We start from the raw sequence: 15,568 nt of genomic DNA, 5'->3' as shown, positions 1-15,568 counted from the left end.
ATATATCCATTTTCATATTCTTTTTCACTGTAAGCTACTACAAGATATTGAATATATTTCCCTGTGCTATACAGTATAAACTTGTTTATCTATTTTATATATACCAGTCAGTACCTGCAAATCTCAGGCTCTCAGTTTATCCCTTCTCACCCCCATCCCCACTGGCAACCACAAGTCTGTATTCTACATCTGTGAGTCTGTTTCTGTTTTATAAATAAGTTCATTTGTCTTTTTTTTTTTTAAGATTCCCATATGAGTGATATCATATGGTATTTTTCTTTCTCTTTCTGGCTTATTTCACTTAGAATGATGATCTCCAGAGCCATCCAGGTTGCTACAAATGGCATTATTTTACCTTTTTTATGGTTGAGTAGTATTCCATTGTATAAATATACCACAATTTCTTTATCCAGTCATCCATTGATGGACATTTAAGTTGTTTTCATGTCTTGGCTATTGTAAATAGTGCTGCTATAAACATTGGGGTGCAGGTGTCTTTTTGAATTAAGGTTCCCTCTGGATATATGCCCAGGAGTGGGATTGCTGGATCATATGGTAAGTCTGTTTTTAGTCTTTTGAGGAATCTCCACACTGTTTTCCACAGTGGCTGCACCAAACTGCATTCCCACCAGCAGTATAGGAGGGTTCCCTTTTCTCCACAGCTTCTCCAGCATTTATCATTTGTGGACTTTTGAATGATGGCCATTCTGACTGATGTGAGGTGATACCTCATGGTAGTTTTGATTTGCATTTCTCTGATAGTTAGTGATATTGAGCCTGTGTATCTTGGCTCCTTCTTTACCTCTTTGGAGCAGTTTCTCAGAACTATCTGGGAGATGGTTCTCAGTAAAGCCACCAAATAAAACATAATTCTTAACTTTAAGTTGTGCATTGTTTTCCAGTTGACATAGTGAAACATATGATATAGAACTGCTTCTTAGAAAGTAAGTCCAGAGTGCACTTTCTTTTGAGTTTCCTTGTCCCTATGTCAGGTTTTTACTTGCAACTGGCCTCATTTCAAAAGCTCAAGATGTGTCTTACTACTAGAACACGTGTACAAAGTCTGCCTGCAACTGTTTACCTCTGCTAGTCCCATCAGCACTTGGAATACAGCTCTTCTCTGGAGCTCTCTGCAGAGGGTGGCTCTTTGCTGGGACTAGACGGGGACCAGACTGAGCCAGAGGAAAAGAGTACAGAGCAGAGCCATGAATATTGTCTTGGATTTCCTTGTGCTTCTGATCATCATCATCTACTCCTACTTGGAATCCTTGGTAAAGGTTTTCATTCCCCGGAAGAGAAAATCTGTGGCTGGGGAGATTGTTCTCATTACAGGAGCCGGGCATGGAATAGGCAGGCACACTGCCTATGAATTTGCAAAACGGAAAAGCAGACTGGTTCTGTGGGATATTAATAAGGTAATGAATTCATGTGCCCATCTTTTAAAGGTACAAGTGAGACAGGTGTTTAAATTTTCCTTTTCATTTGCTTACTTTTGTATTTTTCTGGGGCTTTACATATGCTGTGCATTAGGATGGTTTGATGAAGGGAACAAACCAAACTGAGACCTTAGCAGTGATTTTTATGCCACAATATGCAGGTTTGATAACATAGACTCAGGAGCCAGGCTACTTCCAAACTGTTTAAATTGAGAAGTCACTTATGTTTTCTGTCCCAATCTCTTCATCTCTGAAAGGAGAGTAATAGCTCAATGGATGGGCAAGAACAGAGGTTAGTAAACTACAACTAATGGGCCAACCCTGGTCCCCGAGCAGCCTGTTGAGCCAGGAATGGTTTTTTGTTGTTGCTTTGTTTGTTTGTTTTTACACTTTTAAAGTGTTGTTTTAAATCAAAAACCAAATAAAAAAACAAAGAAGAACCATGTGACAGAGCCCTTTAGTATCTCCTCTCATGCACACAATCCTAAAATATTTACTGTCTGGCTCTTTACAGAAAAAAGAACTAATTGAATGAGTATTTTAAGTGCTTAGAACAATGCCTGGCCATAATAGACATTAATTGTGTTAAATAAAACCTCCGTGCAGAGAGTCTGGATTTTTCTTGTACTGTTATTTGTAAACACGATATTAACTACTCAAAATAAAACTGAAGTAACTGAAATCTTTTATCATTTCCCCTAAACCTTTGAATTCTGATAAGGCCATGAAAATATACACAGACAAATGTTTATAGGATTTTAAGACTGGAAAAAAATGGTCAAGCATTTTTGAGAATCAGATTTTTTACATATCACAATGAGATTTTAATTGCCATTATATTACTACTCTATCATGTTCTTTGCTGTCATGTGTAGTTAGCACCTATTATCTTAAGGCCTTCAAAAATGTCTCTTGAATTTAGAAAACTAGTTCTCCAGTTCTTTGTAGACATTAAAGAATGCTATTCAAGAAAAAGTTGATACATTTTTATATAACAGATATGGGCATTTATATTATGGATAAGCTGATATACATGAAAGTGTTTTGGTTTCAGTTTGGTCCTTGAAGAGATTTCAATAAGCTTTCTAGAGAAGAACAAGAATTTACAAATTAAGAAAATTGTCTGCTGTTCTTAGGCACTTATTAAAATAAGTAAATAAATAAGTACAAATTCATGAAAAAGTCTTGATGAAATCTAATCTTTGGATCTCTCCAGTTGTGTGTTTTGAGGGAGATGGCTCATATTTATTATTATTTTTAATTCCAGTGATAAGAAATAAAAATGATTTATTTAATTCTGCCTAAAGGATGAATCACCTAACCTCACAGGATCTCTTTAAGTCCTTGAGTTTCATGATTAAACATTTAAGGTATTAAATGATACACCCTAAGGCTGCAAATGTAACTCAGATTTTACCTGTGGAAGGTGCCAACTGCCTTTTGGTTATGCTGGCTTTTGCCTTACACTACAAGTCATGTTAGCAGTTTGCTTACAGTCAATCTGAATAGTTGATTTAGCAACACTGTGATAAGTGGAGTAAACAACCACGTTGGAATTGAAGCTAAAGTAAGTATTTTGCTTCTAGAGAAGAAGGCGAGGCATTACATTTTGCAGTGCTCTAGCTCAACATCTGACTAAGGCTCTTGTTGCTGGGTGCTCTACCGACCTAGAACCTAGAGATATGAGGGTGTAACCTTGTAGTCTAGCAGTGAGCAAGCTCCCAGCTGAAACCTAATCTGGTAAAAGATGCTCTGTCCTCCCTCCTTACTCTTCGGCAACTCCCCAAAAGGCTATGAGGGATAATGGCTCCCGTGATTGAGTGTCCTAAACTAGGAGGGTCTGTTCTTTGGGACTTCAGACTGCTGCTCCAGGGTTTAGCCTGGTGGTGAAATTCTAAGGACCTGGGGGAGACAGTGCTGGCTAAGGAAACCACTGCACACTCATTCAAGGACCGCCCCAAATAACAGCACACCACTGATATCCCAATGTGCAAAAAGGGCTCTTTGGGTGTCTTTACCTCTTCATCACAGGGAAGAGTTTACAAATTATTAGAGGAAAAAGTATAATTTTGAAAACTTTAAAATCTGCTCTATAAAAATAAAAAATTGAAAAGAATTCTAATTTTCCACAAATGCAGGTCAAGAAACATTAGGGCAGTTTTATCTTAGGAAAGAGGTCTTTAAATTTAAACTAAAAAGAAGTTACTCTGTCTCCATGTCCTGGAATTATGTGCAAAGTAGTTAATATCGATGAGAATCCATCCAATGGCCCTTGGCCATTTTCACTCCAGAACAATTGAAGAATATAATATCATGTCCCCAAGAGTAGTAACATTGTCTCCCCATGAAAAGTTTTCTCGAATAAGATCCTTCTTACTCCTTCCCTCTCCTTCCCTCCTAGAGAATTAAATCAGAATCATCAAGAAAAGTATGATGGAGGGTAGAGGGTGGGAAGGGATAGACTGGGATTTCAAAATTGTAGAATAGATAAACAAGATTACACTGTATAGCACAGGGAAATATACACAAGATGTTATGATAACTCACAGAGAAAAAAATGTGAAAATGAGTGTGTATATGTCCATGAATGACTGAAAAATTGTGCTGAACACTGGAATTTGACACAACATTGTAAAATGATTATAAATCAATAAAAAATGTTAAAAAAAAAAAAAAGAAAAGTATGATGGGCAGAGGTATGTAGTTTAAAATTATCACTAGTTTAGAATTGCTGCTTGGTGCTTTACTGCCTATTACATAGTTAGTGCTCAACAAGTATATGTTATATGAATTGTCAAGATTTCTTTTCTTCTCTATACTCAAATGTCTCCTTTCATGATGCCACAAAGAGCAACATCTTTCAAGCATGTTTTTAAGTTACAAGAACAAAGCAAACAAGGTGAAAACACATGACTAATATGAGCATTCCCTGGCAGAAAAGCCAGGTATTATCTCTGGGAAGCAGGGCCTCTGATGAAATTTGCTCACAAACAAGGAGGACATTTTGGACAAGAATTTTAATCTTTAAAAAAAGTCTTCTCCAATCCTTTCTCCCTCACTTTTGTCCCCTAGCTGACCTACATCTTTTGAATTTGTTTTTTCCAACTGTAGCACGGTGTTGAAGAAACTGCAGCTGAATGCAGAAAATTAGGGGCCACCACCCATGTGTTTGTGGTAGACTGCAGTAACAGAGAAGAGATTTATAACTCTGTAAACCAGGTGAGACTTCAGGGTACAAATTTCTTCCCATAATTTTGTATCCACTTACATGGATATGAAAAGGTTCTTTATGACTGCCTGATTTAAATTAGATCTTCTTTCAGCCTGTGTTGAGGAAGTTGTGTGAACAAAGAAGGACATGTACTTTTTCCTTGCGTATAATCCACTCAACTCTGCCTATTGCTATTGTTTCATATTATTAATCAATTTCATTCTAATCAGAAGTTTGAGCAGTGCTATAGAGTGACAGAGAAAAGATTTATCACCAGGGAAAAGAATCTCTTTCTAGTTTCATTTTAGTCCTATTAATTTTGCAGTAATTTAAAAAAAATTTTCCCTTTAATTGTTTCCTCTTTGGGATTTTATTTATGTTGGTGCCATTCTAATACTCTACGGAAAATGTAATATTAGTAATTATAACAACTTTTAAGAGTAAATATGAAATACAACAAACCAAGCACTCTGATAAACAATTGCCCCCTTTAACTTAATCCCTACATAATAACTCTATTAACCTCATTGGAAAGATAAGCAAATTGAGATTCAGACATTTTAAGCTAGACCAAGGTCAGGTAGCTAGTAAGTGGTGGAGCCAGGATTACTCAATTAGCTCTTTTAAAATATTGGGTAAGAACTGACATAGCAGACCAAGGTCATGTACCTAGTAGGAGGTGAAAACAGGATTACTCAATTAGCACTTTTTAAATGTTTGGTCAGAACGGATATATCAATTTATCAACACATATTAATTTCACTTTATTGATAAGTTAAAAAAAATCTATGATGTATTGGATACTGAAATTTAGATATTAAAAAAAAAAAGTTTATCACTGGTTTATGGCAGTGTTTCCTTTGCAAGCACTGTTTGGGTTAAAGGTCTTTCCTGCCTGAACTCTCATCAAACAGAATAAAGAATCTAATCCTGATCCTGGAATGATATCAACCTCAAAACTTTGAGTTTCTATAATACACCCAATGAATGTGTTCTTTCTATTTCAAAAGGTAAAGAAAGAAGTGGGTGATGTAACCATCGTGGTGAATAACGCTGGGACAATATACCCAGCTGACCTTCTTAGTACAAAGGATGAAGAGATCACCAAGACTTTTGAGGTCAACATCCTAGGACATTTTTGGGTGAGTATGAGTCAGAAACATTCCTAGTTTGTGTATATCTCCTGACACCTCTTCTTAAGGTACGTGAAGTTCATAATTGAGTTCACATCCTTCTGAATGGGAAACTTCAAATCTTTGCCTTAAGTCAACTTTCATCAAATGTTAGTCTAGTTAGTCTGCCTTATCGGCCAGTATCTAACACAAAGCCTGGCATGTACTAGGTGCTCAAAAAATATTTGTGGAGCTTTGCTAAGGATTGTCAGTGGACATCTTCTCAGTGCTTTGGGAAAAAATGCATATCGTGTACATTCACTTGTGACCTCATGTCATGGAATTTCAGAATGGAAAGGACAACAGAACTCACTACTTGGGTGTGTATAGGGGTTGGGGACTCTTCCGGATGACATTCTGAGACAAGCTCTAGATCCAGGCTGGAGCTTAGATATATATACAGACCTTTTATAATTAGTTGGTTTTGTGAGACTGAAGTATGCCTTTGTAGAGGGCATTTTTATGAATTAATCTCCCAGTGCCTCAATATTAGTGTAGAACTTAGGACAAATCTGGATTCTGGAAGAAAGGAGAAAAAAAGAGATCTGTTCCCCAATTTCCCCAAGCCCCTAACACATGCTAATGAGAATTGATTATTATGCCCAACAAACTACATAGAGACCCCATGAATTCATTATCTATAGCTGCATAAAAATGATATAAAAACTTAGTGGATTAAAGCAACAATAAAAGCTCGTTTTCCTCTCACAGTTTCTGTGGGTCAGGATTTTGGGGGTGTCTTGGTTTGTCAGTTCTGTGTCTATAAATTTGCATAGGGTCCATAGGGTGGGTTTATAAAATTTGCATAAAATATATTGATATTTCTCACAAAACAGTAAAGCTTTTTGGAGGTAAAGACTTTTTGTTTCCTATAACATCAACATATAATGCACAATATCACAAGTAGGGAGAAATTAAATTTAATTATGATGCATTGTGACCATGGGTCAGTACAGAACTCAGCTTTTTCTACTCAACTTGATATAGATACACAGGATTTTAAATTCTTCTCATTCAAAAGATAAAGCCCCAAACCAAAAGCAATCGCATGATACCAGATTACCACAGGGAATTTTTTCAGTTCTGAAAACTCTGGATTTTTCCCTTAATAATATTGTTTAGATGATATATCCATAAAGGAAATATTTGATTCCCTCTGAAAGGAAGCAGGGGAAATTAAGATGAGTTCTTGGCATGTGATAGCCAACGCACAGCACTCAATGCCAGCTGAAACTAATTATTTTAATCTTTTTCATTTCTATCGTTTGTTTAGAAGTAATCATGGAATCTTGGCACATATTTCATTTCACCACAAAAGTTGTCTCAAATGACATTTTGTCTTAAAAATAAAACTACCTAATTTGGAAACCTAACACCTGTCATTGTTTCTTTACTTTTCTTTCTGCAATGATCCTGAAGATCACAAAAGCACTTCTTCCATCCATGTTGATGAGAAACTATGGCCACATTGTCACTGTGGCTTCAATATGTGGCCATGGAGTGATTCCTTATATTATTCCATATTGGTAAGTATTACTTTCCAGCAGTGCTATATGTTTTTATACTTTTATTAGACCTCAGATTCCAATCCTCATAGCAGGGTAATTTGGATTTACAGAATATACATAGTAGTTTAAAATAAACTTTTAAAAATGACTTCCCCTAAAACAACAAAACTGGTTGTAATCATTTGAAATATTTTTAGATTTCTGAAAACTCCTCCATAGAGCAGTGAAAGAAAACAGTAATGCCAAGTATGTTTCCATTGTATCCTGGAATGAGTAGATGTTAATGAAAAAAATAGGGAACTCAATAGAGTAAGAAAAAACATACAGAAGTCCAAATGAACACAGATCTGTGCCATGGCCTTCACGGCCAAGATAAGCTAAACAGAGTGGCCTCTGGATTAAAACATTTTCCAGTGTGTATGTGCCATGAAAGATTGTGTGTGTGTGTGTGTGTGTGTGTGTGAAAGAGAGAGAAAGAGAGATTGAGAGAAAGCCTTAAAAGTATTAAAAGATGCAGATAGCATATTCCATACTCTACCAAGGACATAAAGAGAAGGTGGGAAGGCCCTAAGGACACACGATTTGCAAAATATCTTTTCCTTGTCAGCTCCTTCAATGGCATCTGATTTCCTTTTTCCTGCCTTATACCCACCTCATAGAGAAATTTGACTTGTTGACATTTTGGCTAGTTCTTTTTGTAACTGCCAATATGTGAGTATCAGTGGGTGGGTGTGGGGGGTGGGTAGTTAACTGGTTTATTATTTACTTACACATCCATGTTCAAGGTTAAATTTATTTCTGACACTGAATGTAGTCACAGATGTTAAATTTCACTGTATGTCAAGGTGCCCTTGAACATAGTTGTTTCAAGCTGCCTCTACCATCTTAAAACACAAATAAGAATTTCATAGATCAAACATTTTCTATTGTTTTAATGTTTAGAAATGTGGAAGCCCAGTTGTAATAATAGTTTTCCTTTTTTCTTTTCCTTTGAGAAAGCAGCCAGCCTTTAACTTCATTGTTCTTATTGTCATCTGGGCTAAAAATACAATTAACATTACATAGCTCCTTATAGGTAATAAAGTTATTATGCATATGCTATTTTATTTAGTCCTCAAGACAGCCCTATATTTTATTATCAGCATTTTAACCAGAAAAATCAAAGGAAGAAACAAAGTGATATGTTGAAGGTTGCACACACTATCATACCCACACCACCTGAAATCTTTTTACTCCAGAGTTTTACAATGAAATTAAGAAGACAAAGTGCATCCACATTTCAAGAAAGAAACTATCAAAAAAGAGAGGAAAAATGTGTAGAGTCCCCCCAGAAGTCTGTGTTTAGTACAGATACTAGTTACGTAGTTTTCCTAACCATGTTTTTCCTAATTCATATTTTTCAAAATAAAAATAACAGTAAAAACTAATTTAAAAACAGTTTAAAGATTAAATGAAAAACCTTACCTGGAAAAGTGAGCAGTAAGCCAGTCAATAAAAGTTATGATGATTTGTTCTACTTTATTACTGTTAATAAAGAAATTTGTACATGCAGAATTCAGTGAAATCAAATAAGAAAATGTAAATGAAAATTGGTGACCAAGTCAAAGGTTTTGGGGGTTTGGCTTTTACTTGTTCCCAAACCTAATCAACACTGCCTTCTCACAGAAAGCTTTCCCTTCACTAACTGTGGGTAATTCGCTTACAGCTCCAGCAAATTTGCTGCTGTTGGCTTCCACAGAGCTCTGACATCAGAACTTCAAGCCTTGGGAAAAACTGGTATCAAAACCTCTTGTCTCTGCCCAGTTTTTGTGAATACCGGGTTCACTAAAAACCCAAGCACAAGGTGAGGTCAAAATCAAGCTAGGGTGGAAACATGGCATAAGAAATTGGTATGAAAATTATATGAGACATTTTTAGGTGGGTCAACCAAGAAAATAGAAAAAAAAGGAAAAATATTTTTTCTTAATGTTATTGTACTGCCTTTACATTTTCACTTTGAAATTAGATGAACAAAGGGGTAAGTGTATCAGGGACTAGCAGGAATGATTAGCTGCCAATGAATTAGTCATCTGGGTATCCATTTGTGTCTAGGTGAAAGTTTCAACATATACTCAAGTGCTGAGGGAGTGAGAATGGAGGTGGGCAGGATAGAGAGGAGTGTGCTTCATGGGGTGGTAAGAGTGTCCTCTCCTGGAAATGGTACCTAACACCCCCCTTCCCCATTCGTGATTCATCCTCCTTAAACAGGGTATGAAGATGTACACATATGTGTACCTTTTCCATCTTCCACAGCACTGGTCACAAGGCTGGCATAAAGTACTCCAATATTTTCCAAACTTGCCTGGTCCTAAGAATCATCACCTCTGCTTAAAAAAAAAAAAAGTTCATAGGCTCTTCTTTAGAGATTCTGATTTCACTAGGCTGGAATGCGCTCCAAGAATGAGGTGTTTAGTTTTGCTTTGTTTACAGACATACCAGGTAAGCCTGGAGAAAGGTTTGGAAAACATTGACATTGTAAATATAACCACATTAGTTTTGATCACTGTTCTCACCTTGCCCCCCTTAAAAATACAAATGTTCCTAGGAGCTGCAATAAATTGAGTTTCCTAAGCCCTTAGTCAAGGTGAATTTCTACAAGTACTTTGTCTCTAGTAAGGGAGGATTTTGAGACCATAAAAGAGAAGTTGGTCTTGAAAGGAAAAAGGCAGAAAGGTGAGGACAAGGGCCCTAAAATTAAGACACCTGCTTCACAAATTTGCCTCAATTCTAGCATACATTCTGCTGCAGGTTAACAAAATATACTAAGCTTGATAATTTGAAGCCAACTTATTACTGGAATGGAATTAGTCCAAAATATAGTTATTCGAGGGAGCTAACATATTCCCTTTTAAGCTCAGCCTCATCTGAAGCTACTGACTCAGAAACTCTAAATCAGCTGTGTCGTCTCTGGAACCGTAGCCGCTCCCTGGCAGCGGAGTCCTTAATTATGTTAGAACATAGTTACTTAACAAGTACACAATACTATATGAAAGTAAATTCTGTGATGCAGTTGAGACTCTGGGCTCAGTTTTCCTAAATAGGAAATTGGGCCCAATAAAAATCTTCTTGGTAAGCATTCAGGTTTAGTGTTTGCCCAGAGTACAGGTCTCCTAGTGCGGAAGGCAAAGCGAATGAGAAGAGTAAGGCTAATGTGACGTTGGGTAGCGTGGGTTCCTGGGGGTGATCCCAGGGGCTGACACAGGCAATGCTGACGATTTGGGGTTGGTCTCACCAATCAGACTACCTGATTCTGAATTTCCTTGGCAAATGCTAAAATGTCCATATAGGGATGTCAGGGTTGGCTCAGAGACTGGGTTGATAGAACCAGGTAGGCGAAATCAGGGAAGGAAGAGGCAGTACCCAGTAATTTAGAAAACTATTGATTTGTATTACTGTCTACTGACTTGCCATGCAATGCCGCGGAAACCTCAGTCACATAACAATCTGCAGTAAATTACAGAATACCTCAGGGAAGGAGGTTGTAACAGTTACTACTTATTTAACTCCTCTACACAACCTTTTTACTCACTAGCCATTCCACCTGTGCCTAGACATTATAACTTTTAGTTTCAGTCCATTGACATTTTCATTTCCAGTCATCATCTTGCACTAAAGGTCATTCTACACTAGGCCTGTGGTTATGAATACTTCTCAAGAACCCATGTATACACAGTCTTCAGCATAAGCAAGGTCACACCTCTAGTTGTACTGTAATAATACTCCCTGTGCATATCTTGAACTCTCATTAAACTGCAGTATAGGCAAGTCAGCCGTGAATCTCAAGTATTAAATGCCCTCAAAACAATTCAGCTTTATGGAATACCTCCACAAGAAAGCAAGTATGCTTACCTGTAAGATTCTCTTCTTGTATCCAATAAGCCCTGAGGAAAGATGTCAGATGCTTCCTTTCTGCCCTGTGATTAATCCTACCCACTACTCTTCCTTACTTGGCTCCTCTTCTCCTCTGCTATCTCTTTCCTCGCCACCATTTTGATATTTTGAATGAGTGAGCCATGAAACACACCTACTGGATGTGAAAGTATGAGATTGTAATAACAAAACACCCACATGGCATGGGTAGCAGGGAGGCAGGTAGCATTTGTGCAGTGAATCCTGGAACTTTAAAAATCCTAATTGGTGAAAAGATAAGTTAACTTTCCTACTTTCGTTAATTTAAAAACAACAACAAAGAGAACCAAACATTTCCTTTTTGATCACAGACTCTGGCCTGTATTGGAGACAGATGAAGTTGCAAGAAGCTTGATAGATGGAATACTTACCAATAAGAAAATGATTTTTGTTCCATCATACCTCAATATCTCTCTAACACTGGAGAGGTAAGTACAGTAAAAAACAAACAAACAAAACACCTAAAATATGAAAACACCAATAGAGCTATCATTATGGAGATTCTTTCAGGTGTGAAAGTTGCCATGGGAACTCTCCATGCCTGGGGAGATCAGTTAAGTTTCCTCTCTATTGCCTTACCCAATCTATTAAAAGAGAATGATTCATTTTCTCTACTACATCTACCATCTCCACCCAATCTTTGCCAGAGACTGTTCTAATTGTAGGAAAAACAGTTTAAAGAGAATGCAAAATAGTGAACTAACTAAAAATAAAGGGTTTATAAATAAACCTGCTAGTGTTTTGATTAAGACTTCATTAGATCTACGTACAGATCAATTGGGGGAAAATGGACACATTAACAATATTGAGTCTTCCATTCCAAGAACACAAAGAACACAATATATCTTTTCATTTTTTCACCTTTTTCAATATGTCTACACAGTATTTTGTAGTTTTCAGTGCACAAGCCTCACACATTTTTTGTCAGGTTTATCTCAAAGTATTTTGGGTTTTTGATGCTATTGCAAATGGCATTTTTAAAAATTTCTATTTCCCATTGTTTGTTGCTAGTATATATTTGATTTTGGCATTTTGTTCTACATTTAGCAACCTCGCCAAACTCACATCTAGTAGCTTTTTTGTAGATTCTAACAGATTTTTTAGATAGATGATCATATTGTCTGCAAATAGAGAAACTCCTACTTCTTTTTTCCAAACTGTGTGTTCTTTATTTCTTGCCTTATCACAGTGGCTAGAACTTCTCATGCAATGTTAGAGAAGATTGGTTAAAGCACATGCGCAAGGGTTGTTCCTGATCTTAAAAGGAAAGTGTTCAGTCTTTCACAATTAAGTATGATATCTGCTGTAGGTTTTTCTCATAGAGGCTTTTTATCAGGTTGAGGAAGTTCACTTCTATTACTACTTTGATGAGAATATTTATCAAGAACAGATATGGATTTTGTCAAATGCTTTTACTGAACAAGTTAAGAAGATCTTGTGGCCTTCCCATTTTAGTTTGTTAATATGGTGAATTATACTGATTCATTTAAAGATTAAATCAACCCTGCATTTTAATGTCTGTCTTATTTTTGTGTCAGGATACGTCTTAACCTTATAAACTGAGCTGGAAAGTATTCCTTTCTCTTCTCTTTTCTGGAATAACCTGTGTGAAATGAGTGTTATTTCTTTCTTAAACATTTTATAGAATTCAACAGTGATACTGTGTGAGTCTGGTGTTTAGTGTCTTAGCAAAGACAGTAAGCTCCCTAAAAGCAGTAGCTGTCTTTAAAGTATTTTAGGCTACCTTACTATAGAGGGCAGAATAGATATTCAGTAAAAACTCAAGGAGAGGTGGAGAGATGGATAGAATGCATTCTGGTGGTGTCACTCTGTAAACTCTTAGCATCAGGATTCACTGACAGTTTCAGCAGTGAGCCCAGACCTTCATTTTTAGGTCTTTACTCATGTAAGATTTCATCTAAGAGTTTACTTATATAAGATGAGACAGTGAGAAGAGTGATATATATCAGTGCTTTCTTTATATTTGCATAATATTTGACCTGTGAATATTAAAGACACACACATAAAGAGAGAGGTGGATGTGAAGGAAAGGAGGAAGAACAGAAGAAAATTAAATGCAAACCAGATAACTCTCAAGGTCATTTAACTGGCAACAAAAAAGTACTCTGGTGTCAAAGATTTTATTTTTTTTATTGAAGTATAGTCAGTTAACAATGTTGTGTCAATTTCTGGTGTCCAGCATAATGTTTTAGTCATACATATACATATATATATATACATACACATATATATATATATATATATATATATATATATTCCTTTTCATATTCTTTTTCATTATAGGTTGTCAAAGATTTTAAATTGAAAATTTTTTATCTTCTGTTTTCATACAGATTTCTTCCTGAACGTGCCTTGGCAGCTATAAATCGTGTACAGGATATTCAGTTTGAAGCAGTGGTTGGCCACAAAACCAAAATGAAATGAATAAATGAGCTCCAGCTTGAGATGTATGCACCTTAATGATGTGGAACTAAGTTTAGAGTCAATGCTTCAAAGCTTTATTTCACATTTTTCAATGCTGTTAATATTAAAAACAGTAGTTTGGCGGTTGCAGCAATTGAATGAACAAGAATAATTACCTGTCACTCTATTTCTCAAGAATATTGATGTGGTTTTAATAGTCAGATCCATTTTTCATTCCATACCTCTTAAATATGTCCATGCTTACATAAACATACTTAGAAGGTCATTTTTCTGTAAGATATTGCATTTCTTTTCTTTTCATTTAAAGGTAGACAAAGCTACCTCCCTGAGAATAAATTTAAAAAGAACTTTATTTATATAAGGAGGGCTTAAGATTATTCTCAAAGTAGCCTTCCAATCTGTAAGCTGGCCACAGAATGTTGGCAGGTACCCAGCGTGAGCTGCAGGTTGGAGATCAAGTTTAAGTAGGCAACTGCGCTCCAAAAGACAGATAACTTTTATGCAATTCAACATTTGGAAGCTTTCTCCCTTTTCATCAGCCCCAAACAGTGCGATGGTATTCTGGCCTGTCTCTCCTGATTCTGTCCCTTATATATCTCTTATATGCACCAAGAGTGGGCCCTCCATGCTTGCCACCCTTTTCGTAATCTCTTAAAATACTATGACTTTACAAAAAGTGACTCTCTCTTGAATCTCAGAGTATCTGAAATTATAACCCCATGATAATTTCTTTCTTTATAGTTTATGCTTTCACATATCATTGCTACCAGAGATGTTTAGACAGTTTTGAGCTCCAAAAATGAAAGCTAGCACAGGGAGAGGACCTAGGCTGACTGCCTAACAGTGCACAATGGATCCGAGAGAGGGAGGGGAAAACAGAGTGGTCTTTTAATAGAAAGAAAAATCTGATACCCACTACATCAAGACTAATCTTGTTTTCTGTGTTTTTCACATTTATTATAGATTGCTTTTACACTGACTATCCTCCTGTTTTATCCTCATTAAAAACAAATGATTAATAAAAACAAAATTTTTAAAAACAAATGATAAATACGTTGCCTTGCATTTTTAAAAAAACCTCCTGAAACCTCTTGTAGCCATAAAATTAAGAGTTTTGATTTCTAATCTCTGAGTCTCTGTGAGTCTCCTTCATAAAGCAAGGATCTGGGTTGTCACAGCTAGATCTTGCAGATGTTGAGGAGAACCTGGGGTTCTCCCAACTCCAGCTAGTTTGACAGTTAGGAGTGCTGGTTTATGCAGTGAAACTGACTGAGTCCTTTCTATGTGAGGCACTGAGCAGAGTGCTTTCATTTTAAGATTTTTTTCCTAGTTACTTTGGCAATAATTTCTGTTCATGTTATTCTTTTAATTGCTTGCTTTGAAACAAAGAACTTTATGAGTGAAACCTCAAAATGTATTATTTTAAAAGTATGATTACAAAACTTCAAAAGAGAAATATGTAAAGTAAAAAATATAAACGCATCCCCCACAATACCATTCCCTAGAGGTCAGTCTATTAATGCATAATCATCTGTTCTTTTTCTAATGCACATGCTAGCATATATATGACGACTACCTTACATTCTTTTAGTGCATATGTTACATAAAAAGTTCCAAAACATGCATTATATTCTGTAACTTGCTTTTTTAACTTACCAGTGTATCCCAAACAGCCTTTTCTTTTAGTACAGAGTTTAACCTCATCCTTTTTCATGTGTACATAGTACTAGATGATACTATATTTAGCCATTCCCTTGTAAATAAAACATTTAGGATGTTTCCAATTGTTCTCAGTTTATTTGCTGATTTATCTACATAACAAATACCTATGGAGTGTCAGTCACAGTT

At 36.2% G+C, this 15,568-nt stretch overlaps 1 protein-coding gene across 1 annotated transcript; it reads left to right on the top strand.

Moving 5' to 3' along the window:
• Positions 1-263: 263 nt before the first annotated feature.
• HSD17B13 (hydroxysteroid 17-beta dehydrogenase 13) lies at positions 264-14,757 on the top strand. The gene is made up of 7 exons (XM_010983117.3): positions 264-1,415; positions 4,548-4,655; positions 5,658-5,789; positions 7,239-7,345; positions 9,033-9,170; positions 11,587-11,703; positions 13,630-14,757. Exons 1-7 carry the CDS (start codon positions 1,206-1,208, stop codon positions 13,718-13,720), a joined length of 903 nt encoding a protein of 300 aa, XP_010981419.1. The 5' UTR covers positions 264-1,205; the 3' UTR covers positions 13,721-14,757.
• The last annotated feature ends 811 nt before the right edge of the window (positions 14,758-15,568 follow it).

The sequence above is a fragment of the Camelus dromedarius genome, chromosome 1 (assembly GCF_036321535.1).
Source record: "Camelus dromedarius isolate mCamDro1 chromosome 1, mCamDro1.pat, whole genome shotgun sequence".
NCBI classification, from domain to species: domain Eukaryota; kingdom Metazoa; phylum Chordata; class Mammalia; order Artiodactyla; family Camelidae; genus Camelus; species Camelus dromedarius.
The sequence above is the reverse complement of the archived record's forward strand: the minus strand, read 5'-3'. Positions and strand labels throughout refer to the sequence as shown.

Coding starts and splice junctions, on each gene's coding strand:
- HSD17B13 (XM_010983117.3), top strand. CDS start 1,206: ATGAATATTGTCTTGGATTTCCTTGTGCTTCTGATCATCATCATCTAC. Junction 1,416..4,547: donor TTCTGTGGGATATTAATAAG/GTAATGAATTCA, acceptor TTCCAACTGTAG/CACGGTGTTGAAGAAACTGC. Junction 4,656..5,657: donor TTTATAACTCTGTAAACCAG/GTGAGACTTCAG, acceptor CTATTTCAAAAG/GTAAAGAAAGAAGTGGGTGA.